At 33.0% G+C, this 25,955-nt stretch overlaps 1 protein-coding gene across 14 annotated transcripts in view; it reads left to right on the top strand.

The window, feature by feature from the left end:
- Nucleotides 1–25,955, top strand: part of Stau2 (staufen double-stranded RNA binding protein 2) — a 298,417-nt gene that overhangs the window by 45,535 nt on the left and 226,927 nt on the right. For all 14 annotated transcript variants that reach the window (XR_013423950.1, XM_040293940.2, XM_078017023.1 and 11 more), the window contains one exon: nucleotides 4,350–4,485. Coding sequence is in view for 13 of the 14 variants with exons in the window: in XM_040293940.2 (XP_040149874.1) it covers nucleotides 4,350–4,485 (136 nt within the window). In the remaining variant the exon portion in view is untranslated. The remainder of the gene's footprint in view (nucleotides 1–4,349; nucleotides 4,486–25,955) is intronic.

The raw sequence follows: 25,955 nt of genomic DNA on the forward strand, positions 1-25,955 counted from the left end.
GATTCATTCATATTGTGTTTAACAGTGTAGTATTTTATTGATATATAGTATTCCTTTGTATGAGTATGCCATAATTTACTTATTCATTGTACTTTTGATAGTTATTTGAATTATTTCCAATTGGGGCTATTAGAAATAATACTGCCACACTGCCATGAACATTCTTTTTTCTTTTTCTTTTTCTTTCTTTCTTTCTTTCTTTTTTTTTTTTTAAGAATTTAACCTTTATTTTTTATGTGGTGCTGAGAATCGAACCCAGTACCTCACCCATGCTAGGCAAGCACTCTACCACTGAGCTACAATTCCAGCCCCATTAATATTGTTATACATTTTTGTTGAGGATGTATTTATTTAGAATTGTTGTATTCCAATAGGTATGCACGTGTTCAGTATTAATAAATAATGTTAAACACTAACAATTTATTTTCTACCAGCAGTATCGGAGAATTTTTTGCATTCTTATGAATAGTTCAATATCTTTAGCTTTCAAAAAATTTTGGCTATTATGCTAGGGGATTTAATAGTAATTCACTGTGGTTTTAATTTGAATTTCCGTAGTCACTAGTGAAGATGCCTGATGAAACACCATGTACTTGTTGATGGTATCTGTGGTGTTTGGATAGCCTCTGTTTAAAGTGCCAGTTGGAATATTTTTTTCCCATTAAAAAATAACTGCATTATCTTTTAAATTTTTTTCTATTTTTTGATTTGTATTCATATCCTTTGTGTGTCTGATATATATATAATACATATATATCAGACACTTTCCATACAATTGTATGGTACATAATGAAGACCAATTTTGTAGTCTTTTCTTTTATGGTTAGTGCCTTTTTTGGTATACTTCTTGTCTCCCATAAGGTTATGAAGATAACATCACTTTATTTTTAGAAACTATCATTTTGTCTTTCTAATTCAGTCTACAGTCTGTCAGGAATCAATTTTATGTGAGATGTTAGGTAGAGCTTGGGATTTTTCTTTTTCTTTTCAATATACAGGCATTCAGTTAATCCAGCACTGCTTACTGAAAATATAGTCCATTGCCCTATGTGATGGTTATCATTATGTAACTGGGTCCACTTCTCTCACACTGAAAACAAGAGTGTTTAGCATTCCCTGGGGGCATCTTATAATTTGAAGCGGTACTGTGGATATTTTTCTGTGGAAGCATTCCTGGGGAGGTAAAGAAGATATGCACTTGGGTGGGGGGCTTAATCTGTATGAAGGAAGTAGGGAGACTGTGCCTTGAGAAGTGAAGCCTTTTCAATATAGTTTGAGCTTTCTGCTTTTCATTTACTTTTCTTTCATAAAGACCAGTTTTTAACATTGCTGTAAAAAAATACTATAGTTGTATTTTCAAATGAAAAATTTCTATTATCCACTTAATCTCACATGAACACAATACTCTTCCAATTATTTTAAAATCCAATTCATGGTGTGAGTGGCAGATATAGTGTGTCCCACCCATGCACACTATATATATTATTTCACTGGTGATTTCCCCCCCCCCCCGCCATATCCCCACCAACTGGTGATTTTCAAACACATTAGATTTCTTATTTATTGCCTTACTTAAAGATGAGGTGTTTTAAGCTTTTTCTGCCTCCATTTGAATTTTATCCTATTTGTGATTTGCAAAATAGAATTCAAGGTGACATAAATCTTGAATGATTAACATGTCAATTATTAACACAATCTTCATGAAATTTAAAATGTAATTTTAAAAGGAAACTTTGGAAAACTGTTAGGCTGTTTCTAATAAAGTTAATATAAACCCACTCTGTGACCTAGCAGATCAACTTTTAGGTTGTTATCCATGGGAACTGAAAAAGACTTATGCAAAAATGTTCAAGATAGCTTTATACATAATAGCCTCTAACTGGAAACAAATAGATATTTATTTAACATATGTACACGTTTTGCTAAATGACCTATGTTGGTACTTAAGATAGGTTGACATAATTTTATATTTAAGTTTTTTTATTATGGAATTTTAAAAACTTACAAAAGTAGAGAACTCTTAAAAATTAATAACATCATTATCAAGGAAGCAAAACAACATTTTTTTAACATTAAAGTCCAGAGTTCAGATTTCCATATAGTCTCATTTTTTAAATAATTGATTTATTTAAATGAAGATTGAAACAAGGTTCATTTGTTGAATTTAGTCTGTGATGTCTCTTTAGTCTTTTTTTTGGTGATACTGAAGCTTGAACTCAGGGGTGCCCTACCTCACCGAATTCTTGTATTTCCTGAAAATGAATGACTTAAGAGACTATGCAGATTCAGATTTTTTTTTTTTTTGCCAAGACTGCTTTATTGGTAATTTTGTCTATAGGTATTGCATTACCTCAGAAGACAATTTCTTGTGGTCTCCTATTTTGTGATTTTAAGGTTGATCAGGTGATTCTTTTATTGTTAGTCAGGTTCATCCATTATCCAGTTTCCCATTAACATTTGATCTAATTGTTGTTGCAGCCTGCTCATTGCTTAGAAGATCCATTATTTTATCTGGAGATGAAAACTGGTGATTTTGGTGGGACTCACTCCTTCTACATTTATAAGCTAGAATTCTTTTAGCTAATAGATAAAGAGCTTTTCCTTCATCATATGCTTGTTCTGAGTATAGTTTATTCAGTAGAGGCAAGACAAATAAATCCTTGAGTCGTTCCCTTTATATTTCTAAGTATTATGAACAGATCCGGAACCAATGATTTCTCTAAAATTTTTTTTTTTTTAATTGGGAAGTGTTATAAACTAAACAAATGATATTGGCTATCTTCATTATTAGTGGATTGATTTTAGTCCTCTTATGTGGATAGAGCTATAAATCATGGTTTCTAACATAAATGTAATTACTTTTTTTTCATTGTTTTATATCTATTTATAGACATTTGATAATTTCCTGATTTTTTTGCATGTTTCTTTTTCTCTAGAAATATAATATTTTACCATCATTTAAAGTCATTTGAAATAATTACTCTTTGTACAACTAAGGCCACCAATTTGATTTTACTATTAGCTTAATTGCATTGTTTTCTTCTTTTAAAGAGATTTTTGCTCCCCATTATTATTTAATTTTGTTTGAATTAAATAGCAGTATATTACTAGTTAAAAATCATGTTATTGGCAGTATGATTATTGAAGACAGTTTGAAACTTCTTTGATTTCTATAAGGTGGATCTCATTATTTATTTTATAGTATTTGAAGTCTTTTACAAATTTTTTATGTTTAATTCATCAACTCAATTTACAGATTGATTCAGTTTCATTTTTATTTTGATTTTAGGGATTGCGTCCTCCCCACTTTGATGAAGTTTTTAAATAATTTTGTAAACAATTCACATTTTCAGAATAAAGTCTATAAAACAGTATACATTCAAAGAAATCCAGTTTTTATTCTCCCCTTTTCTGTTGTGCCTTCTCTTTATATAAGTATGTATTTTTTCTTTGAGCTTTGACTTTATCCCTTTAAAAAATAAGCAAATATATATTTGTATTTTCATCTTTCTTAGATAACAGATAATATGTACTAATTGGTACTGTGCTTATTTTCATTTAACAGTATATTCTGTTCTTCTAAAATATAAACTCCAAGGTATATTGTTAAATTAAAAATTAAAAAAAAAGCAAAAGCAAAGGTTCATATACTTTTTATAGCTGCTTAGTATTTTATGCTATGGATGTTTATGTAAATGGTGCCATTTGATGGGTTTTAAAGGCTGTTTCTAGTTTTTTGCATTATAGCATTACCTGTACGTATCTTTTTGTATTTCCTAGGAATAGAAGACATTTTGGTTCTAGGAAATGTCATCCACAGAGCATCACTTATATTTACTTTGTCTTGTTGGTTATAGAAAAAAATCTCCAAAAATGTTTTTTGTCAGATAAAGTTCAAGAATTATTGATAACCTTATATTCATTGCTTATTTATTATAGTAATATTCTGCTCTATTTGTTACTTGATTACCAAAGTGTAAATAAAAATCCACGGTTGATATTTTTAATGATTGAATACAATGCAAAGCTTTCTGGGGTAAGTAATGTTGAAGTTTAATACTTAATATCCAAACTGAGCAATCTAAGAATCTCATGTTTACCTTGTTTTCAGTAGTATGACTACATGGTAGAATTTTTTATTCATTTATTCAGAAAATATTGTAAAATACCCAGAGATTTCACTAGAAACTGTTGTCTTATTTTTTACTTTGTTTAAAATTCATACAGTGGGGTTATCTACTCTCATCTTCTTCCATGGTAATTAAATGTATTAAAGATTTAGATTGTACATTTTATTGTGGAATATTTCACTTCTGTGCCTTTAATAGATATATATTTTTTTAAAACAGGCAGTATAACTCCAACTGTGGAACTGAATGGGCTTGCTATGAAAAGGGGAGAGCCTGCCATCTACAGGCCCTTAGATCCAAAGCCATTCCCAAATTATAGAGCTAATTACAACTTTCGGGGCATGTACAATCAGAGGTTTGTATGTCTTCTTTGATTTTGTTCATTATTATTTATGCATATTGGAAAAGTTTCTGAAATTCATAGCATTTTCAGTGTAATTACAATTCACTTTGTGCACTTTGCATGGAATTTAGATAAATCAGATTCATGAGGGGAATGTAAAGCAAGACATTAAAAAAACCCCACAGTTTTCAGAAATTAGTTTTTATTGAGTCATTAGAGCTCTGTATTTGTTGAAGGCAGGACCATGTTTTAAAGTCAACCCAAAGTTTATAGTGTCAACTTCTCAGTTGACTTTCTCATTCCTTCACCAAGCAGAATTAAGTGTTTTTCTTGATTTGTCTGAATATATGAATGAACATAAGTATTTCTAATTTATAGGTAATTTATTGGAGGAAGCAAGGATTTATTGTCTTTTTGTACATTGCATGACTCTATGATAGTTACAAGTATGACTGAATTTTCTTTTACAAGCATGGCAGAAGTTTCAAAATAAAGTTTTGTGGAGTTTTTCCCCCCGATCATAAAAGTCATATAAAACTCATGTGGAGAATATGGAAAATACAGAAAGGTAAAGAAATATAAATAAGTTGTAATCCCAGAATTAGCCACCCTTAATATTCTGATTTAATGTACCTTGTTTTTTTTTAAGCATATTAATGTATTTAACCGAATCAAAATTGTCTTCATGTGTAATTGTAATAGTTATTTATTGAGGTATAATATAGTGAAATATACAGATCTTAAGTGTACATCTTGATAACTATTATATATGCATATATCTATTTATACTTGGATGACTATTTATATGTGTTTATCTTTGTCTGATTACTACTTATATCACAGTAGAGAAAGTTCCTATCTCTCTGAGGGTTTCTAGAGACCTCCTGCTGATAGCATACTCTCACTCCAGGAGTAATCACATTTTGTCAGCGTAGATTAGTTTTGCCTGTTGTATGAGCTATATAAAATCTACTCATACAGTATTCACTGTATGTCTGGCTTCTTTTACTTTGTATAATAGTTCTCTTGTTTGTTGTTTGTTTGTGTTGAGATTCATCCATTTTATTTATGTCTGGGTTTTATTCTTTTTTATTGCTGAATATTGTTCCTTTGTATGAGTATGCCTTAATTTGTTTATCCTGCATATGCAGTATGATGCCCTGTATTCACCTAATATAGGTCAGTTTTTCATATCTTTAAATAATCTTTGAAAGGTATTTTTGCTGGCTATAAAATGCTTCATGTGACCAAGGTATATTTTATAATTGTATGCCTAGTTTTGGTTATTTAGATTGCACCCCTACCCCCTTTTCTGATTATAAATAATACTAGAGTTAAAAAATCTTAATGAACAAATCTTTGTTTGCATCCTTGTTTGTTTCCTTAAGGTAGATTATTTTAAAGGGAATATTAGAATTAAAAAGAATAATGTATTGCCTAATTGCATTGAAGTTTATCCTGATTTCTTATAGTATATGAGAATATCTTTTGTACTCTTACAACACTGAGTTGAAAAATTGTTCTATAGTTAAAAAATGGAATTTAAAAAATTTAATGCTATTGATTGCTAATGAAGCTGGATATTTTTTCAGATGTTTGCTAGTTTTTTTTTCTTTGTTCTTTTTAGTTATATATGACAGTAGAATGTATTTTGACATATTATACATACATGGGGTATAACTTCCCATGTGGAGTTATACTGGTCATGTATTCAAATATGAACATAGGAAAGTTATGTATGATTCAATCTACTGTCTTTCCTATCCCCCCCCAACTTCCCTTCATTTGCCTTTGTCTAATCCACTGAACTTCTGTTCTTCCCTCCCTCCCACCTTGCTAGTTGTTTTATCCTTTGTGATTTGTCTAATTTAGTTGACTAATTTTTATAGTATTACTTTGACCAATTTTCACGGTTATGTGTTAAAGGTATTAATATTCAGTCTATTTTTTTGGTTGTAATTTTTCTAAGTTTGAATTTTAATTTTTTACAAAATTACAAAGATTTTATGGTCTAATCTTTTGGCTTTTAAAAACATTTTTTTCTCTTTGCTTTTATGCCTAAGAAATTCTTTTTTTTTCCACATGTGATCAGATATTTGCTGATGCTTTTGTTATGGTTTTGATTACTGACAGTACAACTCAGATGTGCAGAGAATATATTTATTTAGTCTGTCTATAATTTGATACCTTTTGGTATCTTGCTTGGTAATGGAAAATTACCTTTAATCATATTTATTATCACTTAGTCCTGTTCAAATTGTAAATATTTTTTTTAAAGTGTTATTGTTTAGAATCTCTTAGATTTCTTTCCCTCCCCCTTTCCTCCTAGAATGGCTGGGAGTTCACTATGTGCTAGGATTGAGAGGGCCAGCCCTTCTGTCTGAGTCCTATGTTGTCCTTTGGTACCTCTGCTTTTTACAGTGATATCTATTGTTTATCAGGTGCTGAAAGCTGCAGTTAGTGACATTGAGTTCATTTTACCCCTCATGTCTTGCTTTCAGAGTGTGTTGTAACATTCCCCTTGTTAACTTGGCCTAAACCTTCAACTTTTCTTGGCTCCTCTCATTTGTGATTCCATTCTTATATTCTGTAGAGTCCCTGCTTTTAACTGGAGCATCTAGCAACAGGCTTCCTAGTTTTCAACCCTGTCGTACCACATAAGAGGCATAGGGGATATAATATTTTATTTAAAGGTGATTTAGTGCCCTTCCTCCCTCCTCCTCCTCCTTCTCCTCCACCACCTTCTCCTCCTTCTCCTCCACCACCTCCTCCTCCTTCTTCTGGCAGTGGGGTGGGGGCGGTATAATATTATCAGTTGCCTTTTATTTAAATTCTAACATTGCCTAATATAAATAAAGCTAGTAGCCCATTTCAGCACTGTAGGTATATTTAGTTATCATAGTAAGAAGCACCTTATCCCTTCTATACTTAAATATGCTTTTTAATTTTTTTTTTATTTTTATGGTACTGGGGATTGAAACCATTTCCTTGCCTGTGCTAGGCATGTGCTTTACCACTAAGCTACATCCCCAGTCAGGTACTTTATTTTATTTCTTTATTTTTGTAGTGCTGGGGATTGAACCCAGGTACTTATGCATGCCAGACAGATGCTGTACCACAGAACCACATCCCCAGCCCCCCCTTATACTTTACTCTTTTTATTTTTTAAAAATATTTTTTTAGTTGTCATTGGACCTTTATTTTATTTATTTATTTTTATTATATGTGGTGCTAAGAATCGAACTCAGAGCCTCACACATACTAGGCAAGTGCTCTACTACTGAATAGCCCCAGATACTTTATTTTTAATGTAATATAGTGTATAGATTCATGAGTATTATATTTTAATGTTTTTTTTGTATTTTAATATCTTCAGTCCTTTAATGAAATTTTGCTATAATTTTGATTAGGGAATTTATTATTTTTAAATGAAAGAAATACGGTGCAAAAGACATGAAAAATCAGACAGTAATCTTTCTCCTTATGGAGCTCATGTTCCAGGAAGAGAAGTAGTCTGCCAGTAAGAGGTTAGTCACTTAGAAGGTGGCGTTTGATGAAGACTAAAGGAAGAGAGGAAAAGAAACATGTGAATGGAGGGAGGGAGAAGAGGCACACAGGTTGGTCGACTTTAGGCATAAGAAATAGGAAGCACAAAGCCTCTTACAGCTGGAGTGAGCCTGGTATGTGGAGGCTTCCACCAGGAGACCAGCATGTCTAGAGTGAACCAAGTAGGGGATGAGTTGGTACATGAAATCAGAGGAGGCAACAGGGATCATATGGTTTGGTTTGAAATTTTCTTTTCCTTTCTAGAATAAGAATGATGGTATTTTTCCTTTGTTGGCAATTTCTAGTTTCAAGCTTTGATTCTGTAGTTGTCATGAGGGGTGAAAGAATTTTATTTATGACTTCAGAGAAGTCATAAATAAAGAGTATGTCTTAATAAATAAAGTAAACCTTCCTTCATATTTTTTTGGAGAATCTTTATGATTTTTTGTAAGTAACAAAAAGGATAAAAAGAAAATAGGGAAGTGCTGTTAAGCCTACAAGCTGTGTTTTAACTTAAAAAACTTTCTACTCTCAATAGAATAGATCTTCCCATTATTCAGTAGGCTGTTAAAATTATGATGGTACACACAACCTTAATTTATAGATGACACCACTGGAATGTATTGTAGGGAATTTGGAGTCAAAAATCAGAGGAGACTTTCTCTTTCTTGTCAGATTCTGAGTCAGTAGCTGTATGTGTGTGTGTGTGTGTGTGTGTGTGTGTGTGTGTGTGTGTGTATGTGATGTTGGGGATTGAACCCAGAGCCTTGTGCATATGAGGCAGGCACTCTACCTACTGAGCTATATCCCCAGCCCGAGTCATTAGCTGCTTAAGGCAGGGAATGAAAGGTTGAGAATTTAAGAGACAGATATCATTTAGAGAGATTTTTTGAAAAGATCCTCTCATTATTTACTTAAAATAATACTAAGTAACAATTAGTTATTACCCGTGCTGCTATTTTGTCTCTATTCTTTGCTGATGAGGTTTCTCCATTTGTACTCATTCAAAGTCCTAAAGAAAACAGATTTTTCCCCATCTGTTCTGTTTTTTTTTCTAATTTTTTGTAGTTGTAGATGGACAGCATGCCTTTATTTTATTTGTTTACTTTTTTGAAAAAAATTAAAAAAAACTTTTTAGTTGTAGTTCATTTATTTTTATGTGGTGCCAAGGATGTTTACTTTTTTGAAAAAAATTTAAAAAAACTTTTTAGTTGTAGTTCATTTATTTTTATGTGGTGCCAAGGATTGAACCCAGGGCCTCCCACGTGCTAGGCCAGCGTTCTACTGCTGAGCCACAACCCCAGCCCCTATTTGTTTACTTTTATGTGGTGCTGAGATTTGAACCCTCACATATTCGAGGCAAGCACATTCTACCACTGAGCAATAGCCCCAGCCCTTCTGCTCTGTTTTATAATAGGTGGAGAAAAAAGATTTGTTCATAGGCAAATACTGCAGTTGTTACCTGAATTCTGAAGAACCTGTCTCCTTTTGTTATACCCAAGATATTTGACAAGGAATACATCCAGTTACATCTTTTTGTTTCTGTTTTGGGATACTATTCACTAACAGATATGTTAAAAAGTAGAAAACATTTAAAAATTCATATGGCAAAGGATAAAGTAAAGATTGGAGAATATTTTATGCTTATGTTTTTCAGCTTTCTAGTAGTGTAATAAAATACTTGAGGTAATAAGCTTAAGCAGAAAGGCTCACAGTTTCAGAGGTTTCAGTCCATGGTCCATTGGACTGGTTGCTTTTGGGCCAGTGGTAAGGTAGTGTATCATGGCAGGAATTTATAGCAGAGGAAACTGCTTACCTCATGGTAGTCAGGAAGCAAAAAAAGAAGAGGAGGGACTAAGTTCCCAATATTTTCTTCAAGCACACACTCCTGCATGACTGGAAGACTTCCTACCTCTTAAAGGTACCTCTACCTTCCAGTAGAACCACAGGCTAGAAAGCATGTCTTTAATGTATGGCCCTTTAGGGCAAACTTTTCCAAACCATGGTAATGCTTTTACTCTCCCTTATTATAAAAAAATTATATAAAGGAATAGAATGTCTGTAATTAGGCCTCCTATAGACTTTTACTAATTTTGTATATTCATAAATAAAAAAGGTATTGTTGGTTGACAAATGGCCAGAAAATCCCTTGATCTGTTAATACAGATTTTCAAAAGACCGCAACTTAGAATAGATTATATGAACAGGGAGATTTTGGGATCATGTTACTAGGAAGGCTTTTGAGGAGATCTTAAGATGTGATTGGATAAAGAGCTTTAGTTTGATTCTTACTTACTTTTCATTTCTCTTTTTGTAGTTCTTGTCTCATTTTTCCTCTTCTTTCCTTCATTTTTTTAAAGAAGTTCATGCCCATTTATTGTACTTCATGTGTTACATAGTCTGTAAACTTGTAGTTCTAGAAAAGGGTCGAGATGTTTTTGAATTTATTATTATTATTATTTTTTATAGTACAGAGATTGAACCTAGGGTCTTGCACATGCTAGGCAAGCACTTTGCCATCAAGCTATATCCTTAGCCCTGTTTTTATTTTAGATATTTTATTTTAGAAAATTTCTAAGAAATGTCTTAGGAAACACTTCCATCCCAGAATTCATATTCAAACTGGGATTAGCATGGGGGAATATTTTTAATTGTCTAAGCCTGGATTTTGTGCTCAACCCAGAGAAAGAGGGATTATCTCCATCCAAATTGTACCCAGAGTGCAATTATTTTATAGAATGTTCTTCAAACAGTCAGAATATTTGTTCAAATTCTAGTTTTGATGCTTTTAGTTTGTGATCTAGGACAAGACACTGGCCCTCCATGAGTTTCCTCATTTGTTAAATAGAAATAGTAACAGCAAATGAAATTAATTTTGTGAGGTTTGATTCATTTCACAAACATTTATTTCAGGCCTGCTCTTTACTCCATATTTTATTCAAGTAGAGATCTATGATGAAAGACAGCCAGTGTAATAGATTCTGAGGTATAGTAGAAGAGGAATACAATGAAAAAAAAAACACAATGACAGTGTGATAAGAGTGTGTCTGATGCCATGGAAGCATTGGGCCTCACTTAGATTGGGCATCAAAGAAGTGTTTCAGGAAGAGTTGATACTTGACCTGAATCTTTAGGGTTAATCAGGTAAGGAAGAGAAGAAAAAACAATACAAATTTTGGTAGCAAAGACTAGGGATCCTGATAATTTTAGTTTATTTATGGACTTACAAGTAGTTTAGTATGTCTAGAATAAAAAAGCTGAAGTTCACACCAGGCCTATATCTGGGTGTCTTCAAGTGTCATGCCAGTGGTTTTGATTTTATTCTGAAGGTGATTAGGAGTCGTTGAAGGATTTTAAATTGAGGGATAAAATAATTGGATGTATGTTTCAGGAAAATTGCCTTGGCAGTGCATGCAAAATAGGTTGGGTAGTCCTATACTTCGAAGGAGAAGCAAGGAGTTTGTTGTAATTAAGGCTAAATGTGATGAGGGCCCAGAATTATGTAGTTTTCATAGATATTTAGACGATAGACCCGACAGCATTGGGGACTGATATGATGGAGTATTGCGTTAAAGCTTTTCATTGCTGTGATGAAATATCTGAGAAAATCAACTTAAAGGAGGAAAGATTTATTTTAGCTTATAGTTTCAGTCCATAGTACGTTGGCTCCAATGCTTGTGTGCCTGTGGTAAGGTAGAACATCATGATGGGGACGATGTGACAGAGCAAAGCTACTCATGTCATGGTGGCCAGAAAGCAGAAAAAAAGATCCAGTTGCTTGGGATTAGAAGTGTTTTGGATTTTGGAATTTTGGGGGGCTTTGGAATAATTGCATTTACCTAATGAGGTTTCATGGGAATGAAACCCAAGTCTAAACACAAAATTCATTTATGTTTCATATATACTTTGTACACATAAAGTGAAGGCATTTTTTTTTTTTTTTTTTTAGTACTAGGAATTTAAATAAGGGGCTTTTTTTAACCACTGAGTCGCTGAACCACATTCCCAGTCCTTTTAATTTTTTATTTTGAGACAGAGTCTCACTAAGTTGTTTAGGCCCACACTAAGTTGCTGAGGCCTTGAACTTAAATCCTCTTGCCTCAACCTCTGGAGTACCCGGGATTTCACAGCTACTGTGTCTGGCTATGAAAGTGATTTTACATAGTAAATTAAATAAATAATTTTGTCTGTGAAACCAAGTTTGCATGTATTGAACCATAAGACTGTGGCATCATGTCAGTGTTCAAAATGTTTCAGATTGTGGATCATTTCGGATTTTGGACTTTTGGATTAGGAATGTAACCCGTCTTTCAAAGTTTATGTTACCGAGGCTGAAATTTTGCTAAGTACTATTGGTGTGCTGTTTATTTTGAGGTTATTCAAACTTTTTTTTTTTTTTTTTTTTTGCTTTTACTGTTTGTAAAACCCTTTTAAAAGGCATATTAGAAAGTAGAATAGTTGAGGGTAGGGGTTGTGGTTCAGTGGTAGAGTGCTTGCCTAGAATGTGGGAGGCACTGGGTTCCATCCTCGGCACCACATAAAAACATAAATAAAATTAAGGTATTGTGTCCATCTACAATTAAAAAAAGAAAAAGAACAGTTGAGAAACATTGAATATATTTGTTCCAGCAGTGATATAAATAGACATAAACCTACAGTTTTGGTTTCTGCCACCAGATGGTGCCTGTGTATTGATAAAACAGTACACAACTTTGAAATCTCTTATAAATGAATACACATGAAGCGGGGGAAAAGCAAGAATTTGTTCTGAGAGTTACATATAACTTTGCCTTTGTGTCCTATATGCTTTGATTTGGAGAATATATTTTTTTCTTTTATCATGTGTTTTATACATGGAATGCATGTCAAGGCTTTTAAAAGTGTTACTTTCTTGCTGGGTGTGGTGTCACGTGCCTATAATCCTAGCAGTCTGGTAGACTGAGACAGGAGGATCACAAGTTGGGGGCTAGCCTTAGCAATTTAGTGAGAACCTTGGCAACTGTCTTAAATAAAAAATGATAAGGGCTAGGGATATAGCTCAGTCCCCAGGGTTCAATTCTCAGTATGAAAAAGGGGAAAAAAAGTATAGAAAAAAAATGATGCCTCCTTATTGAGGATGTTTTTCATTTGGGGAAATAAATCTAAACTTTAAAAGTAAGACATATTAAAAAAATACATTGTTATTAAAAACACGAACCGGAGAAGAGAATTTGAACAGGTTACCAAAGCAAGAATGAGAAAGAGTGTATTTAAAAGATAGTAGCTCTCACTTGAAAAATTGTGCTCTACATGTGTAATATGAAATGAATTGCATTCTGCCATCATGTATAACAAATTAGAATAAATAAGTAATTTTTTTTAGTTGTTGATAGACCTTTATTTTATTTATTTATATGTGGTGCTGAGAATCAAACTCAGTGCTTCACACATGCCAGGCAGGTATCCTACACCTGTGCCACAGCCCCATCCCAATAAATAATTTAATTAAAAAAAATAGTAGCTCTCATGGTCACAGATGTAAAAATCCTTAATAAAATATTAGCATATTAAGTTCAGCAAAGTTAAATAACATAATATGCCACAATTAAGTGGGGTTTATTCCAGGAAAGCAGGGTTTGTTTAGTATAGAATAATCAAAACAATGACCTATATTAACATAATGAAGGAAGAAAACTGTATGAGCACCTCATTAGATTCAAAAAAAGTATTTGAGACAAGCACAATGTACCTATAATCCCAGCTACTTGGGAAATAATGGAGAAGTAAAGTTATCTTTATTTGTAGATGCTGTGATCCTTTTATGTAGAAAATTCTAAGAAATCAAAACTGTAGTAGAATAAGTAAGTTTAGCAATGTAACAGGATAAAACATTAATATGTAGAAAAATCAGTAGTATTTCTACTTAATAGTAATGAATGGCTACCAAATGACTATAGCCTAAAAGCACATCATATTTAGGAATAAATTAACACTGTATATTGAATGCTATAAAATAATTGCTCACAATTAAAGAATACTCTTCTCCCAAAGTTAACATGATAATATAATATAATCTCAGTCAAAATTATAACTATTTAATAAAATTAATATTAACATTGCCATTTGTATAGAGATGTAATGGATGTGTAATAGTCAAAACAATATTGAAAAAGTACAAAGTTGGAGGGCTCACTCTACCTGACTTCAAGATTTGCAAAAATCTACCTTAATCAAGACAATGGAATATTGACCTAGGGACAAATGTATGGATTTGTGGAATAAAACAGTACAGAATTTGGCATATCATGACTCATGGGCCAAAGCTGACTTGTCTATTTTTGTGTGTCTTGCAAGGTAGGGATGCTTTTTACATATTTAAATGGCTGAAAAAAAATAAATGGCTGAAAAATATCAGAAGAAAAATTATATTTAATAGCACATGGAATTTAGGTCAAGTTGAAATTTTAAGAGCATGTCAGTTTTATTGGCACATAGCCACAATCATTTGTTTATATATTGTCTATAACTGCTTTTGTGCTACTATAGCACAGTTGAGTAGCTGTAACAGAGATTGTATGCCCTACAAAGCTCTTTACAGAAGAATATGGAGACAAGAAATATGGAGACAAGAAATAGATCCATCCAGAGATGGTGAATTTAATTTTTTCATAATTTAAGTGAAGATACAAATGGGGAAAGGATACTCTTTCTAAATATCTGTGGTGAAATAATTAGATATCAAGACAGAAACAAATGGGCTGGGGTTGTGGCTCAGTGGTAGAATGCTTGGCTAGCACGTGTGAAGCACTGGGTTCAATCCTCAGCACCACATATAAATAAATTAAATAAAAGTATTATGTCCATCTACAACTAAAAATATTTAAAAAAAAAAGACAGAAACAAAGAACTTTAACCTGTTTCACATCATAGACAAAAAATAATTATGACGGGTCATAGGCCTAAATGTAAAAGTTAAAGCTACAAAAATAAAACAAACAAACAAACCTCTGTTACTCTGTGGATAGGCAAAGATTTTTTAGAACACCAAGTTCACAAGTCATGTTTTCCAGAAGAAAATATTTTGGGATTTTGGAGATAGGAAAAGATTTCTTAGAACATAGAGAGCACAAATCATGAAAAAATTGAGAAGTCAAATATCATCAAAATTTAAAACTTCTAATATCTGAAAGTCATTGTTTAAAAAAATGTAAAAGTAAGACATATATTGAAAGAAAACATTTGTAATACATGTGTTTGAAAGAACTTGTCTCTAGAATACATAAAGGAATACCTACAACACCATAACAAGTCAACAAAAATGGGCAAAATATTTGAAGAGACTCTCAATAAGGAAGAGATGAGAATGTCTAATAAATATGTGAAAAGTTGCTCAAAACCATTAGACATCAGGGAAATGCAAATTGAAACCATAATTAAAATGGAAAAAGATTTGACAGCACCAGATGTTGATAACTAGAATTATCATATATCACTGCTGGGAATATAAAATGGTACAGTCACTTTGTCAGAATTTGTAAATTTCTTATGAAGTTAAGCATATACTTACAATATCCAGTAATTCCATACTTAGCATATATCTAAAAGAAATGAAAACATATAGCAATTCAAATTTGTACATCAATGTCTGTAACATCTTTCTCTATAATTGCCTTTAATAGGAAATTACCCAAGTATCTACTACCAGATAAATGGATAAAAAATTATTTTATATATAACCATGCCTTGGAGTACTGTTCAGCAGTAAGGCTTAGTCATAAAACAATATGTTGGAATCACCAAAGCATGGTGAGGGGGAAAAGCTAGATATATAGTATACATACTTGATATTCTGTTTTTTTTTGTTCTGGAATTAGCAAAACTAATTCCTCAGGGACAGAATAGCAAATATTAGAATAGCAAAACTGTTTCTTAGTGACAGAAGTTCATTGGTTCCCTAGATTTGGGGATAGGAATTTCCTATACAAGAAAGCTTTTGATTTTGATGATTGTTATATGATGAATGTCAAAATTCACTAACCTATGAGCACATTTCATTTTGTGTAAATTTTATCCAAAAAAAGTTGGTTTGAAAGATACATTTTGTAATACTCACTTGATTTGAAGCTAAAGATAGTTCTAAAATGTGTCATATTTTCTACTCAGGCATTTGGCCACAAACATTATAAATGTCTTTCTAGGGGATAAAATAGCATCTATCTCATAGAATGTTTGAGGACATAATGATTTGCCTGTAGGTTGTTTAATTTTTACTTTTGTACAATAATTATTATTATAATTATAAGCCCTTTTATACTGCAGGTGATAGCTTTAGTTACAAGTCTAGACTCCAGGGTTGGAATCATAGCTATGTGGATTTGAGCAGATTCCTCAGCCTAATTCTCAGTTAACTTCCCTGTAGTTTGAGGATAAATAAATAATAAATGTTTCCTTGTGGTGTTGTTTTTAGGATTTTTAATAAAGTAATTCAGGGACCACATATGATCCATAGTGTTTTCAGTTCCTTAAATGAATCAAAATATCAGTGTATGTGCACTAGATATTTGTGTGTGTGTGTGTTTTATAGCAGGGATTGAACCCAAGGATGCTTAACCATTGAACCACATCCATAGGCTTTTTTAGTGTTTATTTTGAAAGAGGGTCTCACTGGGTTGCTTAAAGCCTCACTAAGTTGATGAGGCTGACTTGGAACCTGTGATCCTCCTGAGCTGTTGAGATTATAGGCATGTGCCACCATGCCCAATTAGATATTGTTATTTTGAGATATTTTAAAAAATTCACTTCTTCCTATTTAAACAAACAGGGTATGATTCTATTATTATTCTTGGTATATATTTTATAGAGGAATGACTAATTCTGTATTGCAAATATGGGTATTTTTGGCTTTTCTGAGAATTTAGTTGACCTTAGAATAATACTGCCTGTAGCCTAGAGAATCATTTTTCCTTTGGAAAACTGCACATCAGTAGTCATCAACTTGGGATTTATTTATTTATTTATTTAAATAAAAAAATTAAATATTTGTTCTTAAGTTTTAGGTGGACACAATATCTTTATTTTACATTTGTGGGCATGCTAGGCGAGTACTCCACCACTAAGCCCCAACCCCAGCCCCTTAACTTGGAATTTAAACACAAGCTTTGGGAAAAAAAAAAATCTATGGTCTTTATGTAATAATTGTATGCAGCATTTTATACACATACCTCTTCTGCTGTGTACTCTCATGATAGCTATTTATTTTATCTTTGGTCTTTCAATTTTCTTGATCCTTATTCAGAAGGAATGGCTAGTCTGTGTTTTCTTGCCACAGAATCAGCATTTAGGTACTAATAACATGGAGATAAATTTCCCATGACAGAAATTCAGGATTCTATGCTCCTTTGTTCTGTTGTTAGAAGTAGCCAGGCAAGACCCAGGCTTACCACTTAACTTTGGATTAGAGACTATTTAAGATATGTATTTATTAAATAAAATTTTTTTATGTCAAACAAGTTTAACATTTTTCATAGCCTTTTTAAACAAACAACAAAATCAGAATTAAACCAAGCTAATTCTGATTTTAGATGTCTGATAAGTTCTGAATAAGATTTTGGATGATCATCAGAATAAGTCCTGTTCCAGAGTTTTTTTTTGTGTGTTGGTGACTGGAAACTTAGAATGTATTTCTTATAGAAATGTGATAAATGGGGTCAAAGTTTTCAAGATAGCCCGTAAAAACCCATTTTACTGACAGTTAATAGTGGTACCTTGTAAACAGTCCTAACTTTGACTTCCAAGGATCATTTCCCTCTTTGCCACCTAAAGAGTAGAGTGAGCCTCTTACAGTTCTAGCAATATAAGGAGTAGAGAACAGAGGAAGATTATAGCCATTGCCAGCAGTATTGAGAGAAGCAGTGTATATTGCAGCTATAATTTCAGGTTATTAGAAGTGAGGTTAATCAGCTGCCAAAGAAAGTGTGAATGCCTTAAGTGTTGGGCATGTTTTAGGGGAGCTTGGGGATATGAGCGGGGTAAAGAACCATATGTGGAAGCAGAAGAGAGACGGCTGAAATTAGAAATGAAGGGTCATTGACTTGGTCCAGGGCATGATGGATTAGATGTGCGTGATAACAGGAGTGCAGAATCTGATGTTTAGTGTAAAAGTTGGTAAGGACTGAGAATGACGTGCTATAATGAAACAACTCCTAAATTTTGTAAGGGCATTTCTGCTCTAGAAATAAAATTCAGATCCTTAAAATTTGGGACTGTACAAGATAATTCAATTTGTCCACATTCTCAGTAACATTGTTATGTTTTCTTTTCTTTTTTTTTTCTTTTTTTTGGTGGGTGGGTACCAGGGATTGAGCTCATGAGCACTTGACCACTGAGCTACATCCCCAGCCCTATTTTGTATTTTATTTAGAGACAGGTTCTCAGTGAGTTGCTTAGCATATCAAACTCTCCATCCTCCTGTCTCAGCTTCCTGAGCCTCTGGGATTACAGGCGTACACCGCCTGGCACTTTTCTGTTTCTTGTTTGTTGGTTAATAGCCATTCTAATGGGTATAAAGTGGTACCACCAATTCTAACATTCCCTCTCAGTTATAGATTCATTTCCCTAGACACATTGTTTTTTTAATTTTGGATGGACAACATACTTGATTTTATTTGTTTATTTTTATGTGGTGCTGAGGATCTAACCCAGTGCCTCACACGTGCTAGGCGAGCACTCTGCCACTGAGCTACATCCCCAGCCCAACACATTCTTTTACTCTGATTCATTGACACTAGTAGTATATTTTATTCATTGAATGTATGAATGTCAAATCAGTCAACCATTCTTGAGAATTGAGATGCTAGTAACACAAAGATTAGTGAGATCTGCCCTTATTCTTGAATTCATAGCCTAGTCAGGGAGGACAGATAACTCAGAATGATGAAGGCAGTAATAGCAGTTACCACATATGCTTTGGAACTACACAGAGTGTTATTTAATTCATTCAACACCAAGATCCTGGATAGTACATTGTCTTGAAAACTATTCAGCATTTTTCTAGAGGTATTAGTTGATGGAAGAAAGAGATCAATTTATAGAAATAAGTTATAGTAGTCTCCATTAACTGGATTTACTTCCCACTCTTTCTGTTACTGGCATTCATCTATAGTCCAGAGATACAAAATGGAACATTGTAGAAATGAATAATTTATAAACTGTGCGCTCTTCTGAACACATGTTGAACTATTATTTTACCATGTAATTGTTGCATATTTAAAAAATATTTATTTTTTAGTTTTAGGTGGACACAATATCTTTATTTTATTTTAATGTGGGGCTGACGATTGAACCCAGTGCCTTACATGTGCTCGGGGAGTGCTCTATTACTGCCGTAACTGCAGCCCTGATTGTTGCAGATTTTATGCCAAATTTTTTTGTTTTGCAAAAAGTGAGGTAATAACCATTATGTGAAACTTTTTTTAAAGAATTGTGCCAGTATTACTTTAAAATCATTTATTACTAAATTGTCTGTGGTGCTAGATTAGAATGCACAGAATACTTGTGAATATATGTTAATGTGGTGGTGATGATTTTATAGTGAAAAATGGAAATCTCTCTCAATCCAGTTCAGGATGTGAATTATCCCTTTGTCCAGCATTTGTATCATATATATTACCCCACTGTTGATCACTTGGTTATCTGTTGCAGTATTGCTGTGCTTGTTTTCAATTAATCCTTTTTTTATTTAATACTGATCCTAAAATGAAGGAGTAATACTAGCAGTTTGGATATGTCAAAAAGAAGTTGTGAAGTGCTTCCTTTAAGTGAAAAAGGTGAAAATAACAGTAAGATGTTTTTTCTTTAATTGTGGTGCTGGGAATTGAACCCAAGGCCTTGGCATGCTTGGCAGGCACTCTGCCACTGAGCTACACCCTACCCCACAATAAGATTTTTTTTTTTTACAGAATAAACATAATAAGGAAAATATTTTTATTTTTTAAAATTTATTTATTTATTCTAATTACATATATATGACAGCATAATGCATTTTGATTCATTGAACACAATTGCAGTACAACTTTTCATTTCTCTGGTTGTACACAATGTGGCGTCACACCATATATGCCATTCATGAGTGTACTTAGGGTAATGATGTCCATCTCATTCCACCATCTTTCCTGTCCCCATACCCTCTTCCCTCCCCTCTCTCCCCTTTGCCCAATCATAGTTTCTTCATTTTTTCCATTTGTTTTCCCAGAACATTCAGCCTTTGGTTTTTGGGAATTGGCTTACTTCACTTAGCATGATATTCTCCAAGTCTATTCATTTACCTGCAAATGCTATAATTTTATTCTCTTTTAATGCTGAGTAATATTCCGTTGTGTATATGTACCAGAGTTTCTTTATCCATTCATCTGTTGAAGGGCATCTAGGTTGGTTCCATATTTTAGCTATTGTGAATTGAGCTGCTATAAACATTGATGTGGCTGTGTCCCCATAATATGTTGATTTTAAGTCCTTTGGGTATAGACTAAGGAGTGGGATAGCTGCATCAAATGGTGGTTCCATTCCACGTTTTTTAAAGGAATCTGCATAATGCTTTCCAGATTGGCTGCACCAATTTGCAGTCCCACCAGCAATGTATGAGTGTGCCTTTCCCCCGACATCCTCACCAACACTTATTGTTGTTTCTATTCTTGATAACTGCCATTCTGACTGGTGTGAGATGAAATCTTGGAATATTTTTTAATTGATTTTTTAAAAAAATAAATGACAGCGGAATGCATTACAATACTTATTACACATATACAGCACAATTTTTCATATCTCTGATTGTATATAAAGTATGTTGACACCAATTTGTGTCTTCATATATGTGCTTTGGATAATGATGTCCATCAGATTCCACCATCCTTGCTAACCCCCTGCCCCCTCCCTTTCCCTCTCACCCATCTGCCCTATCTAGAGTTTGTCTATTCCTCCCATGCTTCCCCTCCCTATCCCACTATGAATCAGCCTCCTTATATCAGAGAAAACATTTGGCATTTGTTTTTTTGGGATTGGCTAACTTCACTTAGCATTATCACTTGGAATAGTTTTGATTTGCATTTCTCTTGTTGCTAGAGTTGTTGGACATTTTTTCATTTATTTGTTGATTGACTATATATCTTCTTCTGAGAAGTGTCTGTTTAGTTCCTTGGCCCATTTATTGATTGGGTTGTTTTTTGGTGTTAAGTTTTTTGAGTTCTTTATATATCCTGGAGATTAGTGCTCTGTCTGACATGTGTGTGGCAAAAATTTCCTCCCCAAATGTAGGCTCTCTCTTTACCTCATTGATTGTTTCGTTTGCTGAGAAGAAGCTTTTCAGTTTGAATCCATCTCATTTATTGATTCTTGATTTTATTTCTTGCACTTTAGGAGTCTTGCTAAGGACTTGTTGTTCGGGGCCTAATGGTCTATCTAGTTTTACTGTTTCATGTCAATAAGACTTTACTTTTTGTTTAAAGTAACTTATCAAAATTTATAATATTTATATTCCATTACCTGCTAATAATAACTGCAGTATTGGCTCATTGTATACTTCTATTTTAACTTATAATACTTATGATTATAGAAAATGAAAATTTCTGTAAATCTGTGGATGTAGCTCAGTTCAAACAGTGTTTACCTAGTAGCATCCATGAGGTTCTGTATTCACTTCCCAGCACAGAAAAAACAAACAACCTCCAAACAAACTATATAAATTTCAAATAATATGCACATTCCACTGTAAAAATTATGGTGGAATGAGTAATAAAATATTTGCAGGTGTAGAATATCACAGGTTAAAATTCTGTGTAAACAGTGGAATAAAATACAAGTTCAAGAAGATGAAGAACAGTGATGTAAAATTTATAATACATTAATAAGGTTTATATATTTTTAAGTAGATGAGGGTAAATGTCAACTCATTATAATACTTAGATTTCTTTGGACACAATTTAAAGGAGTAATATGTAATTTTATTTAAAAAATGTCAATATTTCCAACAAACCAGAAACTGTATCCTTTGTGGAAGCAAGTATTTAAGCAAAAATTTAGATGTTAATTAAAATTTTAGATATAATTAAAGTATATACAAATAAATGTAGATTTCCAAATCCTTTTATGCTATGAACATTTAAGTTTGAATACTATTGTCATAGACTTATTTGAAAAAAAAAAACTACATTAGAGAAGGCTGTTGTGTAATACATAGAGGAAATTTTTTAACTTAATGAACACATGCACAGGCAAATATGGTAGTTTGAAAATGACTTTGATAATTGAGTCTTGAATATGAAAATAGGAGTCATAATTAATTTTTTTGAGCTCAGTTGCTTCCAAAATTGAAATCTTTTAAAAATTTTTTTGGTATTTAATATACTTATATTTATCATAATCTTTCTGGTACAGTACAGGTAAAGCTTGAACCATTAGAGGGCAGTATGACTTTGTTTTTGGTATTAGCTTTCACAACATTTGGATGCTTTTGAGTAACAAGCTTACTATATGCATCATTTAAATTAATTGACAGTCTTAAATTGAAATTAAAATCTTTCATTTGAAAAATTTAATACAATAAAATTCTGATGGCAATAAAAGTTAAGCCCTTCTGTGTTTTCTTCTTTTACTTCCCCTGCCCCTAAACATATTAGAGCTTTTATAAAGTTTGGAAAGTTATACAGCTTGATTCTAAACTTAATATTTACCTTGATTTGCAACTGAAGAATTAATCTAAATCATGTTATAGGTTGCTACATGGGATAAAGGATTTAAAGATAAATTTGGGAAATGCTGCTTATCCTACCCTTCCTAAAGATTCCTTTAACAATTCTTTTTTTTTTTTTAATTAGATGGACACAATATCTTCATTTTATTTTTATGGGGTGCTGAGAATCGAACCCCAGTGCCTCACGCATGCTAGGCAAGCACGCTACCACTTGAGCCACATCCCCAGCCTCATCCTTTAACAATTCTTAAAGGTATCATGAAGAAAGCTATTTTAAGTAGTATCCGTCCCAGGATGAGCATCAGGCTTTCCTGGGGAGCTTTAAAAGCTCTGAAGCCCAGGCTCTATCTAGACTAATTATATCAGAATTTATGGTTGAACTATTTTTTTTGCAATATATATTTTAATTCAAAGTGAATCAAAAGTAATACACCATAAATTCTTAAATTGATACCAAAATAAGTCACCTGGAAAACTTGCTTTTTGTGATAAAGTACAGAAGGCTTTGTCACATTTAAATCACTGAGAATTAGAGAGAAATACTATCACAAACTGTAATAGACATTACATCCATAAAAATTGGTTGAGGATCTTGAACCAGTGTTTTAAAAAGTTTCCTGGGTGATTCTAATGTCTAGTCACTGAAATATTACCTCCCACTCCAAGCAAACATTACTCTCAATTAACACCATGAATTATGAGATTTGATTTAAGTAGTCATAGAAATTTTGAAAAAGGTAAAGTAGAAGGTAAAAATTAGTTAACTATAGTTTTCAGGGAATCAGTTGTTTATACTCAGTTTCCCGTTGCTGAGGATTCACTGCTTTTTAGAAACTAACACTTTATTTAAAATAATTTTGGATAGATTTTTTTAAGTTATGACATACATTTTTCATAAATAGAAAATACCACCATTATGAGCATACAGAATGCTTTATGATGACTCAGTGTCAACTTTATAAACTGCAAGAATTATTATAAGCAGTATGAGATATACACATGGTTTGTTTTTATTCCAAATGTTCCTAGACATCTGCTTCTGAGTACTCAAGCCTGCCTTTAGTTACTTTGTAAATCATCCCTGGCAGATAGCTTGCTAACTTATTTATTTATTTTAAAATTTTTCTTAGTTGTAGATGTATACAATACCTTTATTTTTATTTATTTATACTTATGTGGTGTTGAGGATCAATCTGGGGCCTTCACATACTAGGCAAGTGCTCTACCACTGAGCTACAACCCCAGTTCTTCAACTTATTTCTTATTCATTCATTCATTCATTCATTCTAATTTGTTATATATGATAGCAGAATGCATTTTAGTTCATATTACACATATATAGCACAATTTTTCATGTCTCCGGTTGTACACAAAGTAAAGTCACACTATTTGTGTTTTCATATATGTACTTAGGGTAATGATATTCATCTCATTCTACTGTCTTTCCTACTCCCATGCCCCCTCTCTCCCCCTCACTCCCTTTTGCCCTGTCTAAAGTTCCTTCATTTGTCTGATGCTCCCCCACCCCATTACGAATTAGCATCCACTTATCAGAGAAAACATTCGGCCTTTGGTTTTTTTGCGATTGGCTTACTTAGCATGATATTCTTCAACTCCATCCATTTTCCTGCAAATGCCATGATTTTATTCTCTTTAATGTTGAGTTATATTCCACTGTGTATATATGCCACATTTTCTTTATCCGTTCATCTACTGAAAGGTATCTAGGTTGATTCCACAGTTTGGCTATTGTGAATCGTGCTGCTACAGACATTGATGTGGCTGTGTCCCTATAGTACGCTGTTTTCCTATCCTTTGGGTACAGACCAAGGAGTGGGATAGCTGGGTCAAATGGTGATTCCATTCCAAATTTTCTAAGGAATCTGCATAATGCTTTCCATATTGACTGCACCAATTTGCAGTCCCACCAGCAATGTATGAGTGTGCCTTTCCCCCCCACTTCCTCACTAACACTTATTGTTGTTTGTATTCTTGATAACTGCCATCCTGACTGATGTGAGATGAAATCTTAATGTAGTTTTTATTTGTTTTTCTCTAATTGCTAGAGATGTTGAACATTTTTTCATATATTGATAGATTGTATATCTTCTTCTGAGAAGTGTCTGTTTTGTTCCTTAGCCCATTTATTGATTGGGTTATTCGTTTTTTTTTTTTTTTTTTTTTTTTTTTTTGGTGTGTGTGTGTGTTACTCTTTTTGAGTTCTTTATATGTTCTAAAGATTAGTGCTCTACCTGATGCATCTGTGGTGAAAATTTGCTCCCATTCTGTAGGCTCTCTATTCACCTCACTGATTGTTTCTTTTGCTGAGAAGAAGCTTTTTAGTTTAAATCTATCCCATTTATTATTTCTTGATTTTAATTCTTGTGCTACAGGAGTCTTATTAAGGAAGTCGGGGCCTAATCCTACATGATGTCAATATTTGGACCTTCTTTTTCTTTTGTTAGGTGCAGAGTCTCTGGTCTAACTCTTAGGTCCTTCATCCACTTTGAGTTGAGTTTTATGCAGGGTGAGAGATAGGGGTTTAGTTTCATTTTGCTGCATATGGATTTCCAGTTTTCCCAGCACCATTTGTTGAAGAGGCTATGTTTTCTCCAAGATATATTTTTGGCACCTTTGTCTAATATAAGATAACTGTAATTATGTGGATTTTCCTCTCTGTCCTCTGTTCTGTACCATTGGTTTCAAGTCTATTTTGGTGCCAATAATGTGCTGTTTTAGTTACTTGCCACCTGCTTCACTCTTGTAAGTATTGCTTTAGCTATTCAGGGTCCCTGATTTTCCAGATGAATTTCATGACTCCCTTTTCTATTTCTATGAGGAATGTCATTGGGATTTTGATTGGAATTGCTTTAAATCAGTGCTTTTGGCAGCATGGTCATTTTTACAATATTAATTCTGCCTATCCAAAAACAAGGGAGATCTTTCCATCTTCTAATGTCTCCTTTAATTTCTTTCTTTAACGTTCTGTAGTTTACATTGTAGAGGTCTGTCAGCATCACCTCTTTTGTTAAGTTGATTCTCAAGTATTTAATTTTTTTTGAGACTATTGTAAATGGGGTAATTTTCCTAGTTTCTATTTTAGAGGATTTGTCACTGATATACAGAGATACCCTTGATTTATAGGTGTTGATTTTATATCCTGCTACTTTGCCAAATTCATTTGTTAGTTCTAGAAGTTTTCTGGTGGAATTTT

The sequence above is a fragment of the Ictidomys tridecemlineatus genome, chromosome 7 (genome assembly GCF_052094955.1).
Source record: "Ictidomys tridecemlineatus isolate mIctTri1 chromosome 7, mIctTri1.hap1, whole genome shotgun sequence".
In the NCBI taxonomy this organism is placed as follows: Eukaryota; Metazoa; Chordata; class Mammalia; order Rodentia; family Sciuridae; genus Ictidomys; species Ictidomys tridecemlineatus.